The sequence below is a fragment of the Leuciscus leuciscus genome (assembly GCF_965113295.1).
Source record: "Leuciscus leuciscus genome assembly, chromosome: 22".
Lineage (NCBI taxonomy): Eukaryota > Metazoa > Chordata > Actinopteri > Cypriniformes > Leuciscidae > Leuciscus > Leuciscus leuciscus.
The window spans coordinates 15,286,942-15,301,005 of NC_138746.1; the positions used below are offsets into that span (position 1 = coordinate 15,286,942).

At 37.6% G+C, this 14,064-nt stretch overlaps 1 protein-coding gene across 4 annotated transcripts in view; it reads left to right on the plus strand.

The window, feature by feature from the left end:
- rin2a (Ras and Rab interactor 2a) overlaps nt 1-14,064 on the plus strand; it is a 39,458-nt gene that overhangs the window by 11,926 nt on the left and 13,468 nt on the right. For 3 of the 4 annotated variants that reach the window (XM_082154791.1, XM_082154790.1, XM_082154793.1), the window contains 4 exons: nt 5,857-5,955; nt 10,368-10,456; nt 11,713-11,911; nt 12,035-12,143. In XM_082154791.1, the coding sequence (XP_082010917.1) occupies nt 5,896-5,955; nt 10,368-10,456; nt 11,713-11,911; nt 12,035-12,143 (457 nt within the window). In that variant the 5' untranslated portion in view covers nt 5,857-5,895. Of the gene's footprint in view, nt 1-5,856; nt 5,956-7,551; nt 7,613-10,367; nt 10,457-11,712; nt 11,912-12,034; nt 12,144-14,064 lie in introns of those variants that run through there. The other variant, XM_082154792.1, reaches the window with a different exon arrangement.

The following is a 14,064-nucleotide window of genomic DNA, read 5'->3' on the forward strand; positions in this document are numbered from 1 at the left end:
TGTTTTCCAGCAAATGTGCATATGTTTATTGATATATCTGTGGACCGTGACTATATAATGTTGGCAGCGCAAGCAGATTTTTTTTTATTGTTGAGCCCTGCTGAGGAAAGATGAATGTGTGTTGTGATGGCTCATTACAGCAACAACATGAGGTGAAGCCTCTTCACAGAGAGGTAGTGTTGTCACGGTACCAAAATTTCAGTATTCGGTACCAATACCAGTGAAAATCCACGGTTCTCGGTACCAATTTCGGTACCAAAGCTTAATTTAGATTAAATTTACATAATTATATTAAAGTGTATATCACAAAGATGGAAACTGTAGTATTAAAAACACTTTACAATAAGATTCCATTTGTTAGATAACATTAGATAAAATGACCTAACAAAAAAAACAATAGTTATATACTGTCGCAATTATTCTCCTTTAGGGGTTAATTTAAAAATACATTTTTAAAATCAAAAGTTAACATTATTTGTGTTAACATTATTTAATGCACAATGAATGAAGTGAACAAACATGACCAATCAAGTGTTTTGTATTAAATAACATTCACAAACATTAATTAATGTTGTAAAAATATATTGTTCACTCAATGTGTTATGTTAGATAACGCATTAAGTGATGTTAATGAATGGTATCTTATTGTAGCATTACCAAACTATACAGGAGATAAAATGTTTTATTTGACTTGACTATACTTTTATTTAATCCAAAACTGTATTAATATTTAACTTTAAAAGGGCTTTTTAAACCTGCTAAGAGTTATCCAGCCAAGAATAAGACTAGAACTGCTTTTCTGACGGACTGATATTAATGACGGCTTTTTATTTCTCATCTCCATAAATATATCTAGTAGTAAAGCTAATGCAAGGGCTAGAAATCAATTAATAGGCCTATGTCACACTTCCTCGTCGTCATGGAGAGCGCAGTTCGCACAAGCGTTTGTACTCCCGTGGCGTCTGTCGTTGCTATACATCCATGAACGCACATGGAAAAGCGAGCGCGCCGCTTCTATTATGAGCGCGCTTACCGCGCGCCATTTGAAATAACGTATCTGCACGCGCAAAAACATCAGCACCACATCAGCAGCAGCACCGCCGATCGCCATCAGCGCTTTTATGAAGAGGACGCAACTGCACGCGCATCAAGTACCGGGTTTGAGAAAACCTGGTATCGTGATGTTTAAAAAAAAATTAGTACCGACTTGGTACCGAAGTACCGGGTCTTTTGACAACACTACAGAGAGGAGTCGATTAACATGACAAACTCAATCCATATCTGTCAACACGGGAACAACACTTCACAGCAAATACCTGGAACTGACTCAGACTTCTCTTCCAGTATTTAGGGGTTGTAGTACTGAATTGTGCTACAGTCTGAGCTTATAAGCACTGCTGATAAGTGGCTCTGGAGGACACAAAAGTCCATAGCAATACGTGTAGAAGAAAGCAAAGGTTTGGGAGGAGATGCTCCTTCTTTTCAAATCTTCTTGATGGTCACATCAAAGACTTTGTGAGCTGAGCTCCACATGTTTGCCACAGTTTTCCTTTCAGTGTCAGCACCCAGACAGCAGCTTTGTGTTAGCTCAACACATAAATTCATCCAGCGAGAAAAGGCTTTGTGTTTTCTTTGTTGACAGTAAGAGTGGAGTCAGGTTGACACTGTGCAAGCAAGACTGTGCTGTCTGTAAAGGAAAAAGCTGTTGTACATAACTCAGACAGCTGTGCTGGATCAAAGCATTTCTGGGTGTTGGGTATCTGCAGCATCTGGAAGTGGGTCAGCACTGGCTCTTGCTTTAGCTGATGACAATCGTATGCAGCGGGAACAAAGAGACCTGCAGAGGCAGTGTGGCTGTTTTTAATGGCTGTATTGTTTACGCTTTCTCTGGGAGGGTGTATTTATGTAGCTTACTTTTGAATTAAATTGAATGTTAAAGACGTTTCATAAATGTTTTGAAGTCAAAGAATTGTATGTTCTATGCAGTACAATACAAAAAGCTTCCTCTATAGTCACTCCAGCAAATTCATAGAAATTAAATAGTAAAATGGCTTGTTATTGTATGACCATTCATGTTCCATATTAATGGTTAAGTATTCAGGAACTTTCCATTCTGATGAACGACAGTTTTGTAAATTACAGTTGAGACTGTTTACATGTTGAAGTCTGAAAGGTACAGTTACAAAAAGCTTGCTTTAATTTTAACACTGACTGTAACAACCAGGGGAAAACAGGATTTTCTACCAGTGATATTTCTCTCCACTTTATGAATACATTTTTTCCAAAGTTTTGACCCTGGCTGACTGTATACAATACCACTCAAAAAACTGGGTTCTGTAAGATATTCTTTTGATGGTTTGGAAAGAAGTATTTTATGCTCACCAAGGCTGCATTTTTTTTTTTTTTTTTTTTTTTTTTTTTAAACACTGTAAAACTGTGAATTACATTTTCTGTAATTTTCATTTTTCTGTAAAGGCAAAGCTGATGTTTCATCATTACTCCAGTCTTCAGTGTCACATGATCCTTCAGAAATCATTCTAATATGCTGATTTGGTGCTCCAATAACATTTCTTTTTATTATCAATGTTAAAAATAGTTGTGCTGCTTACTATTTTTTGTGGAAACTGATTTTTTGTGTGATTTTTTATGATTCTTTGAATAGAATGTTTTTCTAAAAACTGTATTTGAAATATAAATCTTTAGTTACGAGGTAAAAATCTTTACGGTCACTTTTGATCAATTTAAGGCAGTCTTGTTGAGTACAATTAATTTATAAAAAATAATAAAAAATAAACCTTACCCCAAACTTTTGAATGGTAGTGCTTACCATATAGCTTTAAGGAGGAGGGTGAAAAAACATATTGATATATATGAACATATTCATATTGCACTGCATTCTACAGTATGACTAAACGGTTTCCAAACTTTTGACCCTGACTGTACAGTATGTTGGCCTTGTGAAGAGTAATTTTCAGTGAGCAATCACTACATTCCAGGGAGCAGGGCTCCAGACTAACTTTTTTCACCTCCGTCCTGGAACCGTCCTGAAAAACGATTTGAACCGTCCTAAAGTGAATGTCAACCGTCCCAAAATAAACATGTTGTTTCTGTACTTTGTTATTATCATCTATAGTTGTTAGTTACATAATAAAAACACCATTAAAATGTTTATGATATATATTATTATATTTATTTAGCTCCATTCAAAGTAGTTATCTGTAAACAGGTAAAAAACAGATTTAATAAAAAATAACAGGAGTTAAATGCTTTTTTGTATTCATGCAGAACAAATCTTTTTTTTTTTTTTTTTTTTTTTTACATATACGAAAAATAAGATAAAAATACATACAGCTCAAAACGTTTTTGAGTTGGTTGGATTAAAAAATAACAAATAAATACTGGTGACTACATATCTCAAAAAATATCATCATTCTTTATTCTTTCAAGCAGCAGACATATTTGTATGAATTAAATATAATGAATCATTATTAAAGCTATTAACGAGCAGTGAATGCTTTTCTCTTTTTCTTTTGTTGCTTGATCAATATTAAGGACACAGACCGCATTAGGTTTATTACCCACTGTCACTTTAAGACATCGGATCATGTCCAATGACATGCGGATCCAATGCACTGATGCACATAGATACACTCACAACTGTTTAAGACATAACCAACATAGTTTACGTGAATACTCTCCAAAACGGACATTTTGACATAATGTTGTGTGTATTTGTCCACTCAGACACGAAAGAGAGCTCAGTTCAGTACTCGCGCGCTGTATAGGTGTCTCTGTGCTTCGGGTCGGGTGTGTGCGCACAGAAAACCGTACCGAATAGAGCTCTTTTTTTGCGTCGTCACTCTTATTCAGATCTATATGTCTGCTCTACTCATTCTCCCAGACGTTTAAGTTTTTTAACGTTTTATGAGACATGCAGGATTCAGCGCATGTCAACTCGTGTGCCGCTGGGTAGATCAGCACGTTACAGTAATGTGCGCATCTACCACAAACGCAGGACATCAGTTCTGACTGGATCGCTTCCCAAATCGTCACTATCTAACATTTTTGCGTTGACGAAAATGTCAATAGATTTTCGTCATGGTTTTTGTCATTCAAAACTAGTTTTATTTAGTTATCGTCTCGTTTTTGTCTGTGAAAATAAGCCATGTGAGATGTACCGCGAAACAAGTCTCCGGGTGAGTAGCCGGCCAGTAACTATAGTAACAGCATGAGAAGACGCGCTCCGTTGTAGTCAGCGCTTGGTCGGTTAATTTTGGCATTTTCTAAGTAAGTTACCCTAATAGGCTAGTAATAAATGAACACGCATACAAAAATGTCTTTCGTCCTGTAGGCGTCCTGGAGAATATTTCTGTTCGTCCTAAACACATTTTCTATCGTCCCCAGGACGATAGGACGCCGTTAGTCTCGAGCCCTGCCAGGGAGAATTTACATTTATAGCTGATAAAGTGCATAAGAAAGCTTTATGTTCCTTCTCCTGTTCTCTTCCACCACCACCCTTTCTCATGGCTTGACCTTTGCCCTGGTTTTGTCTCCACCAGTCTCCCAGCTGATCCCTCTCCCAATTATGCCTGAAGCTGTTTTGAAATTTCTTTAGAAAAGTGGGTAAACAAAAGATTTAAACTCAGACTGTCATCTCTGTTTTCACTAATGCTGCATTCACACTTCCAACGACTTTGTCAGCAGTGGCTGGCGGTGAGGTCGCTAGTGGGCGTTCCCACTACAGGTTGCTTAGTAACGTTCGAATGACATTCACTGATGTTACTCCATGTTGTAGACAACAAATCAGTTTTCTTGCTGCTACAAACATTTTGGAAGGAAAAGTCTAAATTTAAATGGAATCAGTACATTAAATGCCTAATGATAAAGATGAATGAGAAACAGCAAGTGCTCTTTGCCATCAAGGCTATTTATCTGCAGCAAAAGGGCAAATGCCGGTCTATCTGGGATCACAAAACCATTCGGCTCGGAGTCAGCACATGCGAGTACCACCGTATGTACAAGGAGACATATCATAAATTATAGGATAGTTGCTGACTGCTAAAATGAGCTTCTCCTTCATCTTGCCTCTGCACTGAAGAGTGACGGATCACGTGCGCTCCACTTATACCTCCTATTGGTTGTCACTCTCGAAAGTCGCTCTTCATTTGACTTCAACTGATCTCAACTTTGTCTCGTCGCTGGACACTCCCCATCCAGTCGTCAACGGTCGCTGTCGCTCGTGTTGCCGGAAATCACCCACTCTTCATTGAAATGAATGGGATCGTGTCGCTTTGTTGCTTGTAGTATGAATGCAGCTTAACAGTAATTCCATGATCTCTATGCAAATGTATAGTGCAATTTGTTATAGCTAAGGTTATTATTTGATAAATTCATTACTTAAAAATATATACTTCAGAATCATAGAATTTTATTTATATTTATTTATCTGATTATTTATTATTATTTATTATATCTTATTATTAATAGTACTAAAATAATGTATTGAATTGACAGCCCTAGCTGTAACATAGATAGTATTGGCAAGTATAAACTGCACATCCTTATTATTATAAGAAACCTAGGACAAAATGTGATTGAGGTTGTGACTGTGTGAATATATAAAACAGTGTTAAAGTGTGTGTGAAGGGTGTAGTTTTGGTTAATCTACAAGGCAGGGAATGAGGTGCAAGGGAAGAAGGCTTTTGATGAAGTTTAGAGTGTGCATGAGGTGAATGTATGCCAGTCTCCTGCTCTACAAGTCTTTCATGCTCGTTTCTCTGGCCTATCCATGTGGAATGGGTTGAGATTTCCTCTTTCTGGGCTTCAAAATAAAGCGTGTGTGTCTGTGATCCACAGAAACCCAGCCCGACACAGAAGAGCTGCTTATACCAAATCATGTCTGCAGAGATGATGATGCAGTCCTGCCTCATGGACCGGAGCAGCAGCTTTTTTAAGGTGAGGGAAGAGACGCATCCCCACTGTCCTCTGAGCTTTGCCTTGTTTGTCTGTGTGTGCCTGCCTGCATGCTCTGGATATGAATTTGCATGTACTGTATTTTATCATTACATGAGTTTCTCTAACTGAGCCTCCCTATATTAAAAAACTGGTTTTGCTTTTTTTGTCATTTAGACCCAGTTTACAACCGTGGTCTGTTGCATAAACTGCTTACTGGTCTTACATGTTTTTTCTTAAAGACTAGTGATAACTATTTAAGTATGTTACATCAAATTTAGATGGAAATTTTGATGTAAACGATTGTGTAATTATTATTTTTAACCACGTGGTTGTTGGTAAGCCTAGTTCTTAAGAAACAGTCTTAACATAGAGGTTGTGTTTATGCAACTGGCCCCTGGTATTAAAGCTATAGTCACCCCCCAAAAAAAAATAAAAAATCCAAACCTGAATGACTTTTAAAAACGTTTTGTCTACAGTACACCATAAAAAATAATGGGGTCTGAAATAATGTTGTTTTGGACCCCATTGACTTTCATTGTATGGACAAAAAATATAGATTTTTCAAATATGTTTTTATGTTCCACAGACGAAAGTCATACAGGTCTGGGATGACGAGTGAATGATGAGAAAATTGTCATTTTTGGATACATTTTTCCTTTTTAAGTCTTTGCTTTGCCTCGGTTTGCTTTTCCACTGCAGTTAAGTACCGCTTCAAAGTGGGTGGGATTATAGACTGATTGTTATAGTTGCACACCGCCACCTCGTCTACTGAACACGATACAGCCATTTCTTGTTTCAAGTTGCGTGCGGCGACGGTTAAAGAAAGTCGTTTAAAAAAGTTGTGTGAACAAATGATACTGCAGTGGCTGTTGCTGACTATTTAAATCTAGTGGGTTTGGTGTCTCGTGTCGCAACTCCAATGACGCTGGTAAGTGACGATTCTCTCTGACCAATCAGTGATCTGCAGTGTTTACACGTCACATTTTAGTATCGGTACAGCTCGCTTGGAACCTCAACCGAGGTGGTACAAAAAAAGTACTAGGTCGGCTACTGTACACACAACCATGAACGTCATGACTGAACAGCACTATGTTTACATCTTCCACAGTAATGTCTCAACCAGCAATAAATGACACACTGAAAACCACCATCACTGGATAAGTTTGCTTTCTGTAAGTGTCCTACTTTAGAGCCAGACAGAGCGCAGGTTAGTCAGGGCCTCTGGAGACCACGTGGAATGCTGTCCGTTCTCTGCCAGCACTAAAGCTGCCGAGCTTAAGAGGTTCTCAGAGGATGATAGATCCAGCTGTTATCTCTGCAAGCTATTCTTCCAACAAACGTAAAGCCTTTTTATGTGAATGTTTATGTAATTGTTTCAGGGTGACCTTACTTCTCTTCCAGCATGTGTTGTGATCATTTCATGCAGGAGGAAATTGTAGTTGCAGTTGCAAGCTTTGTTTCATGTCAACAATTAAATGCAGCCAAAGGCAAATAAATCAGGCTTTCGCTCTGACACTAATTGGCCTTGACGAATGCATGATAAGATTATGAACGTCAGTGAACACAAATTTATATTCCTCCTTGTTTCCTTAACAGAAAACTCTCCTGTAACATCTCTTCCCTGTCATCAATTTAGATGATACTTCAGTGGAATGTGGTGAGCGGATTGAATTTTACCTTCGTCATCTATTAAAGGAATATTTCAACGACAACAACAAAAATAAAATTCTGTCATTATTTACTCACCCTTATGTCGTTCCAAATGTGTACGACTTTCTTGCTTTCTTGGAGCACAGAAAGTGTTTTTTTTTTTTTTTTTTTTTTTACGAATATATGCCTGCCCTTTTTTTAATGAAATATGGCATTAAAAACTGTCATATGGCAAAAGACTTGAAATACAAGCTATATTGAGTACTTTTATGATGTTACAGATGCACAATATTAAAATTCTGGCAGATACCGATTAGTCATCAATTACCTTTATGGTATGGCCAATAACCAATACTTCAAATCATTAAAATTTTGTTATATTAACATAACCACTGCTAGGCTATATGATATCATTTACTTTAGTTTTTCATGGAAAAAATTGGCCAAGATGTTTCTCAAAATTTTAACTTTTGTGTTTCATGGAATAAACATGTTGGAATGACGTGAGGGTGAATAAAGGATCACTGAATGTTCATTTTTGAGCGAACAGTCCCTTTAATTGAATAACTCTGCTGCTGTCACTGAGTGTTTATATTTCGAACACTCCTTTCAGTGTTAGGATTGTGTTTGGCTGAAACAAGCGTGCTAGTAAAATGTCAGCACATAGTTTCCTAGAGACTTTCTTGGCTGCTTTGTATGCTATGAATGACTTTACCTCACGGCTGATTAAATAGAGGCACAGATGACTGCAGCATTTGGAAGAGCTCTTGATCTCACCAGTCTCCAGAACACCAGCCAGCACCTCACAGGCATCAGAGTTTCCTAACAAATGTCCAGCGGGTGAAATTGCACCTTTTTTTCTGCTTCATCACCTCTTTTAATGGCTCATCACTAAAGCTAAAGTCATTCTCTGCTTCTCGATGAATTTATCAACACAAGCTGAATGATTTTTACATCAGATCTCTCTCTCTCTCTCTCTCTCTCTCTCTCTCTCTCTCTCTCTCTCTCTCTCTCTCTATCTCAGCGGGATTGTGTCTGTTTGCTCTATTAAGTGTAAATGATAGGTGGTCCTATTGTCTTCCTTCTGGCTGACATTAGCTCAGAGGAATTTTCTGTGTTCTTGTAAATCTTTTAAAAACGTATCTTCCGTTTTTCTCTCTCATTGCTGCTCATTAGTATTGCACAATCTCATTGATATATGACTGGGGAAATTCCTTAGCAGGAAACGACTCTTTTTAGCTCTCTTTTATCAAATAAGTGCAAATTATATATATATATATATATATATATATATATATATATATATATATATATATATATATCATGTATAAAAAAGTAAAATTAGTCATATTCGAAAATATTTGACAATTAAAATAAGTTTTCAACGCTGAATTTTCAGCAGCCATTACTCCAGTCTTTAGTGTCTTCAGAAAAAAAAAAAAAAAAACTTGATACATGTATTTTCTTTGATTCATTTTGATAATTTTGTCTTCGATAAATAGAAAGTTCAAAAGAACAGCATGTATTTGAAATAACAATGTAAAAGTATTTACTGTTGCTTTTTATCAACTTATTTCACCTTCGTTAAATATATATAAAAAAAAAAAAAAAAAAAAAAAAAAACTCTTACTAAACCCAAACATTTCAACAGTGAATACTCTGCTATTTATGCCATGGTTGACAAGTGTGTATAAACTCATGCATGCCTGTTCCTGAGTGTTTTTAAGATGATACGCTTTGTTTTCGACTTTATTTCTTGTCTGACTCAGATAATGAGCCGTATCAAGCCATTGCAGTGAGCCCGTTTATTTTATGTTGGTTTGATAATTCTTGACCTTTCAAGTGTGTAGCCCATTCAGCAATAATCTACTGCAAGTAAGCGCTTTGGTATCACTGAAGTATATTTTACGTCTTTACGGAGTGCTTTTCTTGGCGGTGAGTTGGTTGGTGTGTAATTGTGGTTTGCTGACTAAGTCTGAGATGAAGTTAGAGAAATACCTCATGACTATAAGCGGAAAATGCTGGCTCAGATTAAAAAAGAAAAGAAACACAACCGAAAGTGTGGATGGGTCTTTACTTGTCTGGTTCATGGCCGAGGGTTTACTGAAATCTTGACTGTCTCCTCACACGTATGAGTGTTAGTGTTAATGGGAATTTGTGCAGGCTAAAAGAAATTTAAACAAAAAAATAATTAATTAAAAAAGGGAGAGAGGAAAAAAAAAAACTGCCTGCCCCCTGCTGGCCATCAAGAGTAACTCTGATCTATGAAAAAATACAATGACAAAATAGCTTTTCCAAGTGCACTTACCCTTACTGACCTAAAATCACTGTGCTTCATGTCTGATCTAAGCAGTTAGGTAGAGATCATCTTGCCTTATACCACACAGAATAAATTTTTCTTTCAATATTGTTTATTTTATTTGTGACTGCTGTTCGCTTCATTTTAGAACAATGAAAGGAATAATCAAAGGAAACTGCTGACTGCTGTTCAGTGCTTCATTTTAGAATAATGAAAGGAATAATGAAAGGAAATTAACTGCACAGTTCTTTGATGTCTCTGTTTCTGAATTGTTCTCACTGTTAGTTGTTGAAAGGAATCGGACGCAGTTGCTGGTTTACTGGGAATCATTTCATGATGACTAATTCCAGACACAGCCACTTCCCATTCATACAAAACATGCATGACACATGAGCACATATTCAGAATGTCTTCAGATTTTCTTCTCTTCATGCTCATATGGTGTGCGTGTGTGTGACTACAGCTGATTGACACATTCTCCTCGGAGATCTCAGAGCTAAAGCAGGAGATGGTTCAGCCAGCCAGAGAGCCGGAGACAGAGATCTTACAGGGGTGAGTCCATCATTCATTACTGTCATCCTCCTCACTGGCATTAATGGGAGTTTTAGGTTACATTATATGCTGTTTTCTTTTGTATTTGTGCTCAATTGTACAGTGGGATCCAAAGGTCTGAGACCACATTGAAAAACTTGGAAATTTAAAACGGTTGCAAATAAACCGTTTTAATTAAACAAATGTTTAATTAAAACAAATTTTGAAAACTTAACAAACTCATGCCACTGGATATGTAATAAACTCATGCAACTGGCTATTTTGAATAACAGACATTAGCTTTAAAATGTCTTGTCTCTTGCGGAGTCTTTTTGGACTGTGTAGATTCATTGTGTTTGTTTTTGTACTTCCTATGTTCTCCACCAGGTGGAGCATGTCTTATTTTTACACCGTAGGACATGGTTTCGCAATACCACATTTCCATGAAATTAAAAGGAAGTGCATGGAACAAATACATTCAGGTGTTTCACAATCAGCTTTCAAAAAATTGAAAAACACCTGAAGTGACAACTAAAACAAGCTTCTAATGTTTTTTCTTCTTCATTTGGTAATTTGCTATATATATAGCAAATTATATATATATATATATATATATAGCAAATATAATAGCAAATTACCAAATGAAGAAAAAAAAAAGATTAAAGCTTGTTTTAGTTGTCACTTCACTTCATATAATATATGTATGTATATAAATAATAATGTATGCATTATTTTTACTTACTGTAGTCTATATTTTTTATCCGCTTAGTCACAGACCATTTGAAACACTTTACAGCTTGAGAGACAAAGTCAGTAAGACCTTTCCAAACCCACACTGACCTATCATACTGTTAAAAACAAAACTCAGATCTGCCACATGAAAACATTTGACAACCACTGCTTCAATACAAGACCAAGTGTTGTTTTTATCTTGTGATGTTGTGAAATAAAGGTTTCTCTCTATTTATAATGAAAGGTCTCTGAGTTAGCCAAAGTTGAATGTTATTGTATGCATATCTTTTTGTCAACATTTAGTCTCATTAGCTTAGACTCACAGTCAGGCAGTTCTAAGATATAGGTTATAAAACAACCGTTCAGAAGTTTGTTGGTTAGTACGATTTTTTTTTTTATATATAAATAAAATACAATTTTACTGTTGAAGGGATCTGCCACTTGAAAACATTTGACAACCACTGCTTCAATCAAGTGTTGTTTTTATCTTATGTTGTTGTGGAATATAAGTTTCTCTCTCTCTCTCTCTATGTATATATCTGTAGTCTGGAAGGAGAGGTGAGTGGTCTGTTCCTGCAGTCTACTGCCTGCGCTGGTGCGCCTGGAGTGAGGGATTCTGGGTATGACTCTCTACGCAGACGCATGAGCATCCTAGACAGATTGATGCAGACACACTCTGTATGGTTGCTGCTGTCACTCAGCGATGAGGAAGCCAGACGCATTCTGCAGCCGCAGCCGGCAGGGGTAAAGACACTGTCTGCGCAGATCCAGCAGCCAACTTGCTCAACAACAATAGGATATTTAGCAATTTATTTTTTATTCACATTCTTGTTCTTTCCTTCATTTGTGTGTCTGTTTTTTACCTAGAGTTTTGTGGTGAGGAGGTGTTATAAATTGCAGAAAAAGGTGATTTCCCTGCGGATGGACAGTGACACGCTGATTGTTCGGGACTTCCCTGTTAAAGAGAGCCAATATAGTAAGTACTACCAAATTTCTTTCCATTTGCTGACCACTAATAGTGTGTGTGTGTGTATGTCACCTTTTTCACTTCCTCCTGCCTGAAGGTTTTGGTGGTTTTTTAAATTTTATTTACCTTTCCACGTCCTGTCTAATTGTTCTGTCATCAGAGCAGCAGTTAACTTAGTAATAAACTACAGACGTTTGTTTAATCGAGAATTTTAAAGTGCCCCTATTATGCATTTTTAAAGGTTCCTAATTTTGTTTTGGAGTCTTGTACAATAGGTTTACATGCATCCAAGGTTAAAAAAAAACAACAGTTGAATTTTCTTATAATATAGATTGCACATCACTTCATTTCTCAAAGAGTCTGAAAAAGTTTTTTTCAAAGATTGTCTCTAAACCCCTCCTTTCCACAAGCCTACTCTGCTCTATATGGCCCAGTCTGTTGTGATTAGTCTACAGCTTACAGTGCGTGTCGGAAACGAAATGTCCATTATCATATCTGAATTTCAGCTTTAGATGCTTCCTCAGCACAATGGCGATGTTTTTTTTTCTGTATCAATTCCAGGGTGAGTGCACATCCTTTTGAAGTGCATGCAAAGTGGATTCGCAGCGCTGAAAACAGTGTCTTTCTTGACATGTTGACAACACAAACCAAACTACACGAACCAGCAACAATTACAGTGTTTGAGGGCGGGTCAAAGTAGAACTTGTTTGCGGGCAGCCAATGAAGACCATAGGCTGGCGTTATGCAAATTTGTTACATAGGTATGTAACAGGAAGTGAGAATGGAATTGCCCTATGACTCGTTTCAGCAGTTCAGGATCGGTTCTTTCTTTTAAAGGGATACTTCACCTCTGGAAAGATGAATGTGTATTTAAAATAGGTCATTTATGTAGAAGAAATGTGAAATTATTTTTTAATTTGGAGCTTTCTAGACTGAGAAAAGCCAGAAAATGTATTTTTGGCTTATGTGGATGAAAGACAACAACTCCCAGAATGCACTTGCTTTGCTGCCCTAGGAGGCCACTCCCAAGCCACGCCTACCGGTAATAGAGCGCAGTTTAAAACAACAAGGCTAGGCTACTTGTGAGACTCTGACGAGTTTGCCTGGGATTTCGAGATTGCCCAAAATGTCCGGGATTCGGCTTTTGCGTTCTACAGTCGCCATTCATTATGTTTACTGTGGCGAGCAGGACGAGGCTGAGGGCCGCGGGAGAACGGCGCGAGGCCAGTGGCGTGATTACTGGATGGTAGGGGAAGACTCATGAATATTCATCAGGGAAGTCATCCCTGATTGGTCTTAACCCCAGTGACGGGTAGGTTTAGGGCGGGGTTAGGGGTAGGTCATCAGACCCCCAGTGGCGGGTAGGTTTAGGGGTGGGGTTAGGGATAGGTCATCAGACCAATCAGGGATGACTTCCCTGATGAATATTCATGAGTCTTCCCTTACCATCCTGGGAAAAAAAATATCGCGTCTGGGAAAAAGAGGATGGTAACCCCTAATACTCAGCTTTCTCCTTCTACTCAGCTTTCTCCACAGAACAAGAGCCTGTTAGCTTGGCTTCCAAAGAAAGACGGCTGATACTGTGTGTACATTCTGTGAGTGAGATCCCACCCTCTATGGGCTGGTTGAAAACATTCGGGACAGCCCCTACTACTGGCTGTAGTCTTTAGCCTCTGGCCAAAAAATCCTCAGATGACGCAAAATGACGATTTTTGCGTCATCGGAGGATTTTTTCCAGACAAAAAATACATAAATCTCTCATCTCAGGAGGATATGAGGGTAGAAAGCACGGTAATTCGAAAATACTACAGGTTTTCTACTAATACAAAGCTTAATGCTAAATCCTGAAGTATCCCTTTAAGAGACAATTACTTTGTTTGTCATGCACTTTGATCTTTAAACTTTGTAGACCTTACGTTCACAAACAGCT